This window comes from Gadus morhua, chromosome 16 (assembly GCF_902167405.1).
Source record: "Gadus morhua chromosome 16, gadMor3.0, whole genome shotgun sequence".
NCBI lineage: Eukaryota > Metazoa > Chordata > Actinopteri > Gadiformes > Gadidae > Gadus > Gadus morhua.
The window spans coordinates 14,107,043-14,123,318 of NC_044063.1; the positions used below are offsets into that span (position 1 = coordinate 14,107,043).

A 16,276-nucleotide genomic window follows, 5' to 3' on the forward strand; every position below is an offset into this window, starting at 1 on the left:
GCGACGCGGATCGTATATAATTACCTGCTGCTGAAGGCCGTAGATGATACGTGCCGAGTAGGCAGCTTGTTTCTGACAGTGAATCTCTTTCTTCTGTTGCTCCTCTTGTTCCAAAGGCTCCTCTGCTTTTTGCCCTGGTGTTGAAGTAAAAAAAATTAAAATCTCTAAAACCCTTTGTTTTAGACATGTTCAGATACAATTTTTTATTGATTCAATAAAAAGCATCTAGCATTGTAACTGCTAATAGCACTTGTTCTTATTGGAGCGTTCTCTTACGAGGACAGCAATGTATAGTCGGTTCACTTTCTGTCATCAAAATTTTTTTTCAGAACTTGATCCTTCACATTCAAATCTATAAATATAGTAATACATTTGTATTCTTGTAGTTAAGCATGAGCATCCAGGATTTATCGACATTGCTCGAACGCACGCATGTTGGAGATGACCCGTTTCCAATTCTGACCTTCCAGCTCCGACCTTTAAAGAAGGCAGCATGACACTATGATTTTCTTTGCCTGTGTGGTAAAATGCTAGTCACGTGATGGTATCGGATCAGCGTGTAAACTGGCGTACTCGCCGATACCCGACACAGGCAATATCTGAGGAATTTCCGATGCTGGTATCGGAACAACTCTACTTTTACACTAACTTTACACAACAGATATTTTTGAAGTGAAATGGCCCAGAGCCAATCTTTCACCAGGAAATAATCTGAATCGTTTACCTCTGTTTCCCACTTTTTCAATGTAGACGAGCAGCTCCTTCTGAACTTTCTGGATCTCCCGGCTCAGCTGGGGCTGATGGCTTCTAACTGAGGGACCCATACCAGGGTCTTTGGTCGGGGGGGACTTGCCCTGACCAAACCCAGCCAACACTGACCTCCTCTGGGGGGACTGGACTAAGAACCTGGCCCTGGATCGAGTTGCCTTCTCTTTGGGGCTGGAAGTCTTCGGTCCCGATATGAAACTGGCTTCATTCTCCTACAATAAAGAATTCCATTCAATTCAATTACATTTGTATAGTCCTTAATCACCGGTCCTGTCTCAAAGGGTTTAACAGGCCAAATATTTATGTCACCCCCCTGATCCTAGCCCCCCAGAGGGCAAGAAAGAAATCTTGGTATGGAAATCAAAGTTGGGGATCCCTCCTTCCAGGGATGGTTAGGAGTGCAACAGGTGCCATAATTGACATACTGTACATAGAAACAGGCAAAAGATGTGCCTGTATGTATGTCAACTATGGCACCCATTGCAGTCCTGAGAACCAGAACAAGGTTCTGTTGAATGATGACTCAGTATTTGACGATCAAGCTGGAATGACACACGTGTCATTTGATGAGCGATGACACCCTAACTAAACGGACAGGGGATTGAACAAAGAACCATCAAGAGTACCGACCTGTTCCGAGTCCATACTGCTGGTATCCTGGGCGGACTCCTCCTCCGATGGGGGTCTGGCGGCGGCGGAGCACCTCAGGGTCTCCTGACGCCGTCTCCGGAGGTCCCGCTTGGCCAGCCGCACGGCGGCCATCAGACGCTCCTCGGAGAGGGTGGAGAAGTTCACGGAGCTCCGGGAGCTGCCCGGCCTCTCCGGCTCCTCCGAGCGCGGCACCAGCTTCTCGATCACGATGGGCGATGGGGGCCCGGCGCGAGAGGCGCGGTTGGAGGAGCTGGAGGGAATGGTCTCGTTGAAGAGCAACTGTGGTGAGGAAGAAAAGGATATTACTTGTTATTATTATCTTCCTAGACTCGAAAGCACCATCTCCTCCCTGCTTTCACTTGGAATATACAAATGTAGTCAGACTTCGACAATATTTGGCAATTTTCTATTTTGGATTTGCTATTTGGCATTTCAAGGTTTGAATAATAACGATGGAGAGAATACGCTTTCATAGACTCAAGTCAGTGGAGTTATTAAAGAATATACGGAGGGCCCATTCATCAGCTTTATGAATGAATGAAGGCCAAGTCTGTGGGCCTACGCTTTGCTGTTGGCAGCCCTTTGTTGTGTTTATTGTTATCTTTGCTTGTATATATGATGTATTTTATCACGAGATTGTATGTGTATACAGTTTAATCCTAAATAATACACTGAAAAAAGCAGTAGTGAGGTAGATGGGCTCAGGATTGGCACTGCATGGTTGTTTTTTTATTCAACACCTATGGTAATGCAGAATGCATTACATGGATCGACAGCATATAACAAGGTCAACATTACAGTCCTTCATACAGTGGGTTTGATCAGAAACTCTGTCCCACTATATACACGTGTGCGTGGGTAACGTTAGTACTGTAGACCTACATAGTTGAAGAGTTGCATGGCTTACAGACAATCTAGTTATGGAGTTATTATCGTGATTACCTGGGTCTGAAAGGGTCCAGCAGAAATACTTCGGCTGTGTATCTTATAGTTCGGTTCTGAGACGACCCACTCGCTCCTGGGACCCCTGTGTGATGGATGTGACGTCATGATGCGACATTAAAATGATGATGAGTTTGAACCCCAGGACCGGACCGACCGAACCCAGCATCAACTGGTTTCCACACTGTCTATAGGGGATCCAACCTGCTCTAGATGAAAGGGCAGCATATTAAAAAACGAAGGCTAATTCGACTAAGCTAAAATGCTAGTTAAGTTGGACCAAAACAATATCCGTTAGTCCTCCTTGTTTAGACTACACAGCCTTCGTTCCTTTATCGTATAAGCGATTCATTTCGCACGAATTTGGTTATTTGAGGTAAATAACCATGTCATATAATACGAATTTCAACATTATATGACAAAGATATAATGACCGTTGTTTAAAACACCGCCATGACAACAAGAACCGCCTATGGGAGACGAAAGGAAGTCAAGCTCTCGCAACTACGGCAAGCCTACAGCGTCAAACGTTTAAATCGCGTTGTCATACAAGAAAATCATTGCATTCGTTTTAACACGTAGTTGTTAATAATTGTATGTGTATTTGTGTCCATGACTTACATATCATTTTGAAAAAAATGGTAACTGTTATAATTGTTAATTGTTTAAAATTGTTAACAGTCTAGCGGCAATCGAGCGGCAGTGTTTCGCAGATGGGGTGGTGTCCCTTTAAGAACCTTTGGCTAGCCAGGAAGTGTAATCAAAGCTGTCAGTGTGTGTGTGTGTGTGTGTGTGTGTGTGCTGAGTGTGTGATTATATATAGAAGTTATCATCGGCTTCTCATCATAATAGACAACGATCTCGTTCTCTTTACGCCTCAAGCGCTGTGCTTATTACCTATCTCGGTGTGCATAATGTCCCTTTACGAAGAAGTTAAAGTGCATGGATATGCTGAATTCTGTAAAGCTGTATCCGACAGAAAGGGAAAGGATATCTTTGCTTATTTCTCAGGTGATAAAGACGCTGATGGAAATAGTTGGTGTCCTGACTGTGTCAAAGGTAATGTAATAAAAATGACGACCTGTCCTATACCATAGTATTAGTTACTGGAAACCCTGTGTTGGTTGTGTCTTCACACGACTAGCTATTGTAGTCTTATATCTGCAACTATAAATCGAATTAGATACCATGTATTGCATTATCAGCTAACTATTTTTGCATTTCATCGCATTGCAGCGGAGCCTACTGTAAGAGGAGAGATTTCACATCTTCCAGAAGGTTCTGTATTTATTTACTGCCAGGTTGGACAGAGGGACTAGTAAGTATTTCACTCCTCCTACGACTGCCTGAAGAATTGTATGGAAAATATGAGCCAAAAGCCTGCAAATGCTCAACGCTGTATCCCCAGTGCATGCTCAACATTACACAGACAGTTGGAACTTTTATGTACAGTAGCATTATGCTAGATACCATAATGACAGTATTTAAGATGGGGTCATTATTCTGAGCAGAGCCAACACATTCATTTTACTTTACACACACACACACACACACACACACACACACACACACACACACACACACACACACACACACACACACACACACACACACACACACACACACAGGCCTGATAGATTTCAGGGGTGGTGCCTGAATTCAGGCTTGAGCTCGGCCATGTATGTTGTCGAGAAAAGTGAAAGTGGGTGAACGGTGCCTTTTTAAAATGTCTAGTCAAAACGTCAACCTACCTGCCCTTTGGATTGACATCTCTGCCACTAACTAGGGGAAGTCTATATAAGGAAGTCTTTTACCTTTGTATGTTTGCACTGAGGATGGACTGAATGGGACAGAAAACGTTTTGCACGCACTTTGGGTAGCACTTTACACTTTTATGCAATAAAAACTTGTTGTAGCATCAGTATACATGGTGTGCGAGTTCCGCTACTTTTATTGTTGTCAAGAAAGGCAATTCTCTATGGTGTCTTCGAATGTATTTGATAATTTCAGGCACAGATAATTTCACTTCCTATCAGCCCTCACTTCAGGATTATGGAGGTTACGTCATGCAATCTTTTTTATTGCTCTCCATATAATCTTGGAAAAAAATGACTCTCTGAGCCTTCTCTGTCCAATGTCAATGTGTTTCTCCTGTTTGTCCACTAATAGTTCTCATGTATGTTTTCTTTTTAGTTGGAAGAATCCAAATAATGACTTCAAGAAGACGTTGAAGCTCAGTGGGGTTCCCACTCTATTGCGATATGGAACAGTAAGACACACATCTAATATTCTCCCTCTCTCTTACTCCCTCTCCGCGTTCATATACCTGGTTTATGGGTCTTATCGTTGCATCAGATAACATATGACTATATATACACATAATCTCAATACATTTGGTCAAGTGCACTGAATATTGTGCACACACATCTGTAGGTCAAAGGTATTTAGGACAATGTTCATTTGTGATGTGTTTTTATAAACAACATTATATTACAAACAGACTCTCACAGAACAACCTTAAGGTGAATGTTTCTCCTTCTCTTTCCAGCCTCAGAAGTTGGTGGAGGAGGAGTGCTTCAAAGCTAACCTGGTCCGGATGATGTTCACTGAAGACTGACGGGTTGCTAATGGTCTACTGCGGACTGGTCCTACACTTCATTCACTCACAACCGTCCCACTGCACCATCATAGGAATCACCACCATTTTTCCAAACGTGGATAACCCCCACACGCCATGATTGCAATGTAGTACGAAGGTTGAGTCTTTTAAGTCACTAGCAAATGTAATCAAAAGCCTTAATGATTTGAACCACTTTTTATACTTTGATATTTGCAATAAAAAATGTGTTGAACAAAACAGAACAGATTAATTTATTATTTTAGAATGTGACATTTCTATGCGAGTTTTCAAATTAAGGGTTCATCTATGTATCCATCATGTCACTATCAATGCTTTCTTTTGAATCAATGTCGAAGTTCACAATAAAATGACAGGTGCATGGTTCATGTATTGTGATTTATTTACCGGTTTGATTTCCCTACAATGACCACTAGATGGCAGCCTAACCATATGGGGCCCTCTTCCCTGTAAGAGGAGCCAGGTACATTACACCTTATGGTCTTTAGTTTTCTTCACTGCAAGAAAAATTAACAGGTTTGATACCATTCTACCTCATAAGTATTTACTGATCGACAAATGAAACGCGTTAGATTAATATGTGGGACACAAAAAATAAGGACAATGTTTATCAATTTAATGACAAACGTATACAAACAAACGCACAGGCATATAGAAAATTCATATAAATATTAATATGCAAACTACAGCCTTAATAATAAGTGATGAAACAAGAAAGAAAACCAGACCTTGTGTGCCTGTCTTCCCAACTGTTATTTGTGATGTCACGTGTATATGCCGTGGCATCTAGTTTCCCCATTTAGGTATTAATTTCTCTTTTTGGATTTCTGCTTACCTATTATTTCGGGATATATCCTTTATGTTCTGTAAAGTTAAAGCATACTTATAATATCAGACCAGTTAAAAGTGTAACCAGAGCTCAATACGACCATCTAAGTAGAAAATCAATCTTAACAACAAAGGAGCACAAACAAGGCTAACAAACAAGTCATACAACGATGTCCAGGATCCAAGTCAAACAACAGACATGGAGAGATAGCATGTTTTCTACTCAACTGAGTTTCCCCTATTGCATTTCATACCTACGCCACGCAGAGCCTGTTAGAAGAGGAGACATGTCTCAGCCTCCTGGTTCGGAGGTTCTGCATCGTCTGCTCTGCTCTGCTGTCAGGTTGGCCTGCTGAGAGACCAGTAAGTATTGCCAAGAGTGTATGGGAAATATTCACCCGAAGCCGGCAGCAGCCATCGCATCTGCTCAACCCTGTTTCCCGTTCAGGCTGACTTTATGCCATCTGTTGTTTGGGCCATTATGTTGAGTTGAAGCTAGGATGTTCAGCGTTTTCTAAATACATATTTCTGCGCTCACACACACGCGCACACGCACACGCACACGCACACGCACACACACACACACACACACACACACACACACACACACGCATGCATGCATGCATGCAGCGATTTTATGCGCTATGCACTATTGTTTTGAGACAACTTTATGTTTACTCTTTAGTTGGAAGAATCAAAATAATGACTTCAAGAAGACGTAAAACTCAGCGGGGTTCCCCTCTATAATAATTTGACACACTAAGAATCTTTATGCGAATTGGTCCGACATCGACATTCATTCACAGCCAGACAGTCAAAGGAATCACAACACTTTGTCTGAACATTAATAACCCAACGTACCACAAATGCAATGAAGTAGAATGCATTGAGTCTTCAATGTCACTTGGAAATGTTATGAAATACTGCATAACAAAAAACTTTTTATCCTTTGATAATTGCATTTCAATGGGGGGGTTCAAATGAAGGGTTAAAAACATACATTAATTCCTCGTTATCAAAGCCTCATTCTGTCCATTAATGTTAAACTCTAGAAAAAAAGCATCTGAATCATGGCTGATGTATTTATTTACCTGCTCCAAGGTTTTCTCATACAGTGGCCACTAGGGGGCAGCATAACCGCATGTCCCTTCAGATTTAGCTCTTAGCTAAAAAAAACTCCGTAATGTTTTGCTAATATCTTTAAAATTACATGTCGTGATGTGTTCTCGGTCGACTTTAATAACCAGTAAGGGAATCATCTCCTCACCTTACCATCTTGTTACATCGCTTAACACACGATATCTACTACACTTTATTCATTTCGACACAAGCTATCAATTTGACGTTGGGAATGGAGGTTTGACCGCCGTAAATGTGATTAAAACGCTACAAAATGAAGCCTTTCATGGGTCCTAAATATGTTAAAATATTAAAATATGGATTTTGATTTACAAAGTGTTGTTTAGAGAAAAGAACGCGACCGCTTTGGCCGTCAGGGTAACACAACGAGGGCAGCATTCCTCCACACCTCTCCCATTAGAGGGGACTGGTAACCAGTGGGCGCAGCGCAGGTCCAGTCGAGCTCCCCGTCTGAACGCTGCACGCCGCGGCTCCTGGTTCTCAAGCAAAGCTACATCGGAGGAGGAAGAACAGGGGGTTTTCGGATATCATCCAACCCAGTGACTGTATGCAACGTTCGGCTGATAGAAGCAGAGCCCGTCGTGTTGGAGGATTAGGATGTCGGAGTTCCTGGTGAGTCTGCTCGGAGAGCGGCTGGTCGACAGTGAGCAAGCCGAGGTGGACGTGCAGGCGCTGGGCGGCAGGTTGTCCCTGGTCGGGCTCTACTTCGGCTGCAGCCAGAACGCCCCGTGCAAGCAGTTCAATGCCAGCCTGTGTGAGTTTTACAGCAAATTTAAGAAAACCTCTGAACATAAGGATAAATTGGAGATCGTCTTCATCTCGTCCGACCAGGACCAGAAACATTGGCAGGACTTTTTACAGGAGATGCAATGGCCTGCGTTGCCGTTCAAAGACAGACACAAAAAGGTAAGTTGTGGTGATAATGTCAGTGCAATAATAATTGAGTTGTGTTGTAGTAATTTTGTAGTTGGATAAAGTCCATGGGCATTATAGGCAATGTTGCAGCCATGTGTCTTTGTGCACAGGTGTATTTATTATTGGAAAGGTCATAGTGTTTCAATAATGTTTCTTTCTTCATAATATTTTGAGTCACGCAATATAATAAAATTACGAGATCCTGTGTATCATAATTTAATAGTAGTCTCTAAAAACGCCAACACCTATTTGTTTTGGTAAAAATAGCACATGAGTTTATAGCAGTGAGTAACCTGATAAATTTAACCTGGAATATTATCACAATAATATCAGTTCAGGAAAAAAAAGGGGACAAATAAAAACAACAACATTATAGGTAATTGCTGCAAATATTTTCATTTATTTACACACACACACACACACACACACACACACACACACACACACACACACACACACACACACACACACACACACACACACACACACACACACACACAATATCGATAATAAAATGTATTATAATTGATAGGACTGCAGGCCTAAGATTTGCTGAAGTTCACAAGGCCAATTTGTGGCATTATTTCTATGAATGTCTCTCGTCTCTCCTTTCTCCTTTGTATGTTAGGCCTCATTTTATAATTTCTGCTCCCTTTCTTCTGTGCTGATTTATATTTATTTCTTCTGTGCTGATTTTATATTTATTTATCCCTTCAAATTTTGTCTACAATAACACAAGATATACATCTGTTTCGTACAATAGATTACCCACTTCAAAATACATTTTTTTGAAGACATCTCCCATTGTCAGATATTTAAAATGCAGTCTGCATGTCATGAGACCAAGATAAGATAAAAATAATATATCTAAACCCCATCTACCAGAGTAACATGTATAACTACGTCCATGGTATGCAGAATCTACAAACATGGCTCAGTTGACAATACATTTACAATTTAATTTAATTCTGTTACCCTTCCACGATCTCAACAAACTGCAGCTCACAAATTGAGAAGGAAATAAAAATCCCCAGCATAGCCCTGGTGTGACCTCGGGTATTAACAACAGTATCTGGGAGATTGCCCTGATGCGTCTAATGGCTGTTGGAATATAATGATAGGGGATGGTTTACACTGCCGTGGCACATGTTGTGTTGTGTGTTGCGGTTCTTTGGAGGGGAGAAGGCAGCTATGTGAGGAATCCAGATGCTTACCAGAGAGATGCCATGTTGAAATCTTCTCCATCATGTTTACGTTGGGAACCATCAAAGAAATTGCTTGCTACAGCTGCACCCTCCCAGTCCAAATACAAATGACTGGTTTATTGCCCAATATCGTATACAACAAGGATTTTAATGATTCCCAAATTAGTTTTAAGGTTCGTTTTTTAATTAGTCTGCATGTTTCAAGGGAAATTAATTTACCTGAATCAATGCCAATAAATGGTTCATTTGAAATCAATGGGTGCAATAAAACAAAACCGCAAAACCCACAGCATCTTTACTTTGTGATTCTCTATAATTAGTTTAAACTGTTGAATAGGCCTCTGTGTTTTCAGAGAGGGGGTGAGCCAGCCTCTGTTTAGGCTGCACTGTGGTGTGTTGAACGCCACTCAGATTGCCAAAGATTGTTTCTGTTTCACTTCATTATGCATTGCAGACATAAAGGAAGGGTGGTGTCGAGATGACTCGGCAGGGGGTGTGGCTTCTGCCCGGGAGTGGGGGGGGGGGGGGGGTGGTTTTGCCTTCTGGGGGCGGGGCTGAACGAAAGTCACCGTATGGCTTCAGCCTCCTCTGAATGCTTGTGGGAAAACATCTGTGGAAATCCACATGGCTATTGTTCACCAAGCAGGGCAGACATTATCGGGGTCTTTGTGCCCAGAGACCTGGGAACAGCCTGGTTCTGGGTGCCCGTTCCTCATACCAGTCGTGAACTGCAGCCTTTTTTTGTGGCATATTATTTCACTGCAAGGCATCTTGGAAAATGTATGTTCCAATCGGAAAATCTGTTGACAGCCACATGTTGGCTCTTATTCATTTTTGTGTGTGTGTGTGTGTGTGTGTGTGTGTGTGTGTGTGTGTGTGTGTGTGTGTGTGTGTGTGTGTGTGTGTGTGTGTGTGTGTGTGTGTGTGTGTGTGTGTGTGTGTGTGTGTGTCTTTATTTTTTGTCAGCGGTGCAGCAGGTCATTAAATGCACTCCGGTATTTCCCCTCATCCACAGTTCACAACATTATCCATGGTCTGTTGATAAACAAACTATACCGATAGGACCCGGCTTCATTCACATGGTGCCAACTCCCATAGGTCTGTCAGTTCTATCAGTGGGCTAGTCCAGGATGAGACGAGTATCCATTTGTTCCACCGAGAGGCTGGCCGTGTAGCCTCGGTGTGATCAGGAGGTTCACGTTACAGGCTCGCAGAGAGTGAAGTGGCCCACACAGGCCCCCCTCCTCTCTGGCTTGGCGTTGGCACTTATAAGCTAAACCCCCCCCGTCGCCCCCACCTTAACTCATCTCCCTGCAGCGGGGAGCAATTTCTCTTCAATCGCCTCTTTCAGAGCCTCCCCATCACCCACCCCCTCAGGGGCCCCCCTCGCCCACCGCCTCCTGCCCAGCATCGCCCTCCCCCTCCTGGACTGACCTAGCACAGTCGTCCGCCCAACGCTTTGCGTCACAGTACATGTTTCCATTCCCTTCTCAAACACCGCAGGGGTGAGCTGGACCCATGATGGGGGAAGACTGCGTTGCGTTATTCTGGTTAACGCTCTCCATCCATGAACCTTGACCTTTTATGCGGTTGTTTCCAAATCAATTTGTCATGTACTTCTGCGGTTGGTTTGTCGTCACGACTACAACGGACAAGCTACATTAGTGTTTGTTTCATTTCCTCACCAGTTTTGTGTAGTACTTTCTGTATCATTACTTTTTAACATTGGTTTGTTTTACGTTACTTTACGTTAATATATCCGTACACTGGCTTCCATTTTGCATAGTTTTAAGCGGACTAAATTCTCCGTGAACTTTTGGGACGGATTCAACAAGACACTGGAGACATTCCTTGGTGCAACCCTGTTTCTGCAGAAAGCATTCAGGTTGCAAACCTCCAGTCCAGCCCCCTCCCAGACAGTGTTCCCAGTGGGTCTTTGGCGGGACTGGAGTTCGGGTGAAGTTTGAAGTACACAGAAGTCGTCGTCATGTTCCATAAATGTGTGGCATTTAAATTAAGTGCAGTTGCAACCAAGGGCTCTGCTCTGTGCCAAGAAAGCATTCCCCACACCCTTTCCCCATTAGCAACCTGAACACACTCCCACTTTCCACACTATTCTTAGATGCTTTCGCTTTTTTAAATTCGTGTCAGCCTTCATCTGTTCTAATCCTCGACTTTCAAATAATTGTTCCGATTCCAGTCCTTCCTTTTGAAGCAGGAGGGTGTGTTCCAAACATTTGCCGTCACACTTGGTATCCTCTCGTAGGATCTCAGGAGACACTGGCATCGGTAGTTTGGGAGAGCGGACATCTGGCCGGCGTTGAAGGAGGCACAGCTGTCTGCGAGAGGAGGGTCTTCTTGGCTCACTGGCACTGCCTTACATGGAGCTGTGCAGCTCCACGTACGTAAATCAGAAGAGAATTCCTGCCAAGTCTTTGTGAAAGTCTAGCACTGCTGAATAGTGATCAGACCCTGACGCTGCCAGGGCTGTTCCTGGGCTAGGAGGGGGGGGGGATCCTAGATCTCTGGTGGGGAGAGAGGCCTCTTGTGTCGGGGCTCTCAGGACCTTCAGCCCGGTCACCGACGACAGGACGATCCTACTCTGGGCTCAGGGCCACAGCTGTGAGGGGCTTCGGAGAGGGGAGGCTCAAGGGGTCTGTCATCAGCATGTCACTGGGGTGATGACGGGAGGACCTCAACCTGTGCCTCGTGCTCCTCTGTGTCTCTGGGCCTGCACTAGGCCATTGAGTTCAGAGGAAAGTAATTTCAAGCGATGACATGTTGCTATTCATCTTGTGACCGGCGCGCAAACTCCCGGTCTGCGTGCGGTTTGGCGTTATCTCCGGGTACTTTCAGTTTTGGTAATTCACTTTTACACTTGGCCATGTTTCGCCGTGTACGAAATACGTTTTTCGGACGCCAATTGGATTTGGGGAGAGCGGTACTAGCGTGACGGTATCGTAAACAACGGTACACGTCCTGTGTGCTGCAGTGCAGCAGCTAGGGGCTGCGATGGATTAAAAACACATGGAGGGGGCTTCGTGTCCGATGGAAATCAAACACAATCTCCTGATTCAATTGGACATGATCCCCAGTGGCCCCGGTGCCATAAAGAATTACAGGGCACTCTTGCAATCTGAACCAGCAAAGCACTGGTACGTGATTAATGGCTTTTCAAATGAAGAGACACAATGAGATTACCCTGGTGGAAGCTCTTTCTGCTTCGAAATGCAGACTCCCAAACACAGATGTTAGGAGTAAGAGCATAGGTAGTTCATGCTTTTTTCATTCCTGTTGCTATCAACATAATCATGACTGTGACCGATATTTGCCCCCAGTGGCTTTGCTGGGCTGCACGGACCGTATTAATGACATCATATCATTGTTGAGACCTAATGTTCCCAGGGGTTAAGTAATAAAGAGTAAGCAATCAGGATTAAGCAATCAGGATTAAGCGTTAAACAGAAGGAAATAAAGACAAAAGCAAAATGTAGTGATTAGCTAGCATGTCGGGCTAATCCTCGACCATGGGATTAAATAATCGTACAATTTCTGCTCCACTTGTACCACATTTGACATGTACTTAACTTAACACCAGATTTCTTTTTTTCTGTTAATTAAATATCAACTGTGTTTTTATAATGCTCACTGTGTTGGAAAACCGAACATATATGATTATAGCTCACAGTGTTTGCTTTTATTGTTTACCATGCATGATGATTTGCAGCATCCATTATTGATTTAAAAACTGTGATTCCAACATACAGTCGGGCTAAGATACCGTGGCCACAGCCGTATGTCAAGACCCTACCCACGGCGATGTATCAACATGCGTGTGTGGGTGGGATTCAGTTGTCTTTGTATGTGTACTGGAATCAGCAATCTCCAGCCATCTCCCTCTCCTAGCAACCTTATTCAGCATCTGATTATATTGAACTCTAATAGTGAATCATTGAGTATTCACGCCAGTCCGGGTGATGGTAATCGGATCTCACTCACACGTCAATCAGCAGCCCAGATAGTATCTCTGTGTGTTTGTGTCTTCTCTCTGTCTCTGTCTCTGTCTCTGTCTCTGTCTCTGTCTCTGTCTCTGTGCATTGCTTTAGAGCCTGCTGTGTTGTGTACCTCCTCAGCTGTGAGTCTCTGTTGTCTTGCATGTTTGACAAGAGCTTACAGGAGGAATGTGGGCAGCTTCCAACGAGGCAGGAAGCACCCAGTGGGTGAGGGACAGACCCAGGCGGAGGGCTGGCCCGGGTCTCTCTACCGCTCAGCCCCGGCTTGAGTTTCAGTCCCTCTCGCTCTCCGCGGATGTCCATTGTTGCTTCTTTAGAAAGCGGGGGGACAATATTGTGAGAGGCTGTCAATAGAGGAGGCATCACAGGGCTTCGGTACTGAATCCTAAGTTACCCCAACCGGGAGTTGCCCAAACAGTCGCGCTCTGTACCTTCTTGTACCTTCTTGTACCTTTCCCCCCCCCCCATTGCTACTTTGCAATCCTCTCTGTTTTGGCCTCCGTTATCTGGGCCTGTAGAGAAATTGACACGCCAGAATGGTTACACTGCGACGCAAGCCTTCAGCCCGTTGCCCATCAGCGCAGCGGCTGCTGGGAACCTCTAGGACTGGTCCTTCCTGCCTCTGGTGTCCCCACGGCCTCCGTCTGGAGGTCCCCACGGCCTCCGTCTGGAGGTCCACACGGCCTCCGTCTGGAGGTCCACACGGCCTCCGTCTGGATGTCCACACGGCCTCCGACTGGAGGTCCACACGGCCTCAGTCTGGAGGCCACTCCAGGGCTCCCCTCTGCGGTCTCCGAGCCCAGAACTTTCCGAAGGAGCACAGGGGCGTCAGGTCTAACAGACGCAGCCGTGTTTTTGCGGCGGCTGAGCAGCAACACTCCGGACGAGAACAACAGATCAGTCATCTGCTGCCACGTTCTCCTCGGCCGCTCCGCGGCCCGGAGCCTGCCAGGTACTGACTGCCAGTCAGGGAGACGTAGCTGGTTTTATAATCTGGACAAAATGCGACTAGCAGAAGCTTCTCGCAGGGATGTTGGTTTCCATGGACGGCGTTGCAGCCGGGGTATAAACGGATGGCTGTTATCCCCGTAATACCCCCCCGATCCCGTCCCTGTTTCCCGTGGTCGTTCCTCCGCAGCCTGATTGCGTCGCTGCCACCGCGGTTGAATTGCAGCTCAGATACTCATCAGTCGGCCATGTTGCCTCCGTTCACGCAAAGCCAACGTGCTGAACAGGGTTTTACAGGTGGTTGCTCCTCTCCACACACACACACACGCGCACGCACACACACACACACACACACACACACACACACACACACACACACACACACACACGCGCGCGCGCGCAGAGACACACACACAGGGATAAGGACACAGACACACACCACTATCCCTCTACACCTAAGCCAGCCAGCCAACCCCCGGCATAATAACAGCCCAGCGCCCGTAGGGGAGGATGGGGTACCCCGTCATCCGGAACAATCTCCCAGCCCTCCTCCCCCACCTCCTCTTTCGTTATCGTGTCAGATTGAGGGCGGCTCTCTGTGATTACCCGGCGTTCTGCAGCCCATCATCCCTGCTGATTATAGATCCGCTCTGAAGGCTGACGCTCTCAGGGATGCCTTCCCAGGAGCCGGCTCCAGAGAGGAGCGTCCGTGCGTGTGGGGCTCGGGGCTCGGTCTATCTGCATTACCGTGGAAGACAAAGATATTATATACTATATCTATCTCTCTCCACTGCAAACGGCCAGGTGTGTGTGTGTGTGTGTGTGTGTGTGTGTGTGTGTGTGTGTGTACACCAGATCATCATCATCATTTCGTGTTATCTGCATCATTCCGAGCCTCTCACGGTCTCCCCATATCTTCTCCCAGTGGAACCAGTGTTCCCAGTACTAAAGCGCTGCCGTGTTGATGGAGTGTCCGCTCCCCACCGGAGTGTTTCCATCGGCCTGCTGGTCCCGCTGCTCGGGTTGAGGGGGCGGGGGCTCAAGGTGCGGACAGACTCGCTGTCCCCGCACGACGCACTTTGGCCCTGGGCCCGCTTACTGACCCGCTTTACGTGTCAAAAGTATGCCGGAATGTCCAAATCATTTTTAAGAATATTTTGTTTATTTTAATTCCTATTTTAGTCTCTCTCTCTCTCTCTCTCTCTCTCTCTCTCTCTCTCTCTCTCTCTCTCTCTCTCTCTCTCTCTCTCTCTCTCTCTCTCAAAATGGCAGAGCTGTTGTGTGATTCCTGCCTTGGCAATTGCGCTGTGGTTTAGGAGATGAGATGATCCCTGTGTACACGGCGGACAGTGTGGTGGCTGTGAGCCGGTAGGCTGGTTTAAGTGGTGCTGTAACAGACAAGATGGGAGCTAAGTCCTCTCTCGGCCAGGCTAATGATGTGTGTGGGGACAGGGCGTGCTTCCCTTCCCCGTTCCTCTCCGCTGGGCGCCGCAGAGGGAAAGAGATTTGACAGAAGGCAGAGAGGATGACCTTCAATGTGAAATCCTTCCAGAGGAAAATGGTGGAAAAATAAAAATAGGGTGTTTTTTTCTTTTTTCAGGAAGGTTCGAGAAGTTTCCAGTGAGAAGCCAGATTGTCTTTGTGTTATTTGGTCTTAGCTTGTGTTGTTTCAGCGAGAAAGCAGATTCTTCATCAGTGAAGGGCTTGGACACACCCAGACACGTACAACAGCTTAAGACAGATGGGCTCTGTACTTTACAGAAATGTATTTAGCTTTTTTCAACCGAGACAGCCAAATTAATCTAATCTGAATATGTAGCCCAAAAATAATAATTAAATTTCATCAAATTGATCAGATTTCCGGCCTATAAGCCCTGGAGCAAGTGTTTCTTGAGGAGGGAGGGGGAGGAGGGAGGGCGGGAGGAAGAGGAGGAGGAGGAGGAGGAAGAGGAAGGAGGGATGGAGTGACTGAGGGAGGGGGAAGAGGAGGGAGGAGCAGGTTGGATGAAGGCGGAGGAGGAGTAAGAGGAAGGAGGGATCGAGGGGAAGGGAGGGGAAAGAAGAAGGAGGAAAGAGGACTAGGGTGGAGGAAGGAGGAGGGCTGAGGAGGCGGGCGGAGGGCAGGCCTCCTAATGATCTTGCGTCTCCGGGAGCTGTTGCCAATTAACACTTCCAAGAGAGGGCCCCTCTCGCCCGTCTTCTGAGATCATGTTACAGATTACACTGTT

At 45.7% G+C, this 16,276-nt stretch overlaps 3 protein-coding genes across 5 annotated transcripts in view; 2 read left to right on the forward strand and 1 right to left on the reverse strand.

The window, feature by feature from the left end:
* The window catches only part of kiaa0753 (KIAA0753 ortholog), a 29,591-nt gene extending 26,732 nt beyond the window's left edge, over nt 1–2,859 (reverse strand). For 2 of the 3 annotated variants that reach the window (XM_030381879.1, XM_030381878.1), the window contains exons 1-4: nt 2,362–2,858; nt 1,399–1,698; nt 725–980; nt 25–134 (exon numbers count right to left, since the gene is read on the reverse strand). In XM_030381879.1, coding sequence (XP_030237739.1) covers nt 25–134; nt 725–980; nt 1,399–1,698; nt 2,362–2,469 — 774 coding nt within the window. In that variant the 5' untranslated portion in view covers nt 2,470–2,858. Of the gene's footprint in view, nt 1–24; nt 135–724; nt 981–1,398; nt 1,699–2,361 lie in introns of all 3 variants that reach the window. The other variant, XM_030381880.1, reaches the window with a different exon arrangement.
* Nucleotides 2,860–3,106: 247 nt separating this feature from the next.
* txndc17 (thioredoxin domain containing 17) lies at nt 3,107–5,365 on the forward strand. Its single transcript, XM_030337075.1, has 4 exons — nt 3,107–3,420; nt 3,598–3,679; nt 4,555–4,630; nt 4,910–5,365. Exons 1-4 carry the CDS (start codon nt 3,276–3,278, stop codon nt 4,976–4,978), a joined length of 372 nt encoding a protein of 123 aa, XP_030192935.1. The 5' UTR covers nt 3,107–3,275; the 3' UTR covers nt 4,979–5,365.
* Nucleotides 5,366–7,009: 1,644 nt separating this feature from the next.
* nxn (nucleoredoxin) overlaps nt 7,010–16,276 on the forward strand; it is a 53,621-nt gene continuing 44,354 nt past the window's right edge. Inside the window, 1 exon segment of the mRNA XM_030381421.1 lies at nt 7,010–7,873. Coding sequence (XP_030237281.1) covers nt 7,565–7,873 — 309 coding nt within the window. The 5' untranslated portion in view covers nt 7,010–7,564.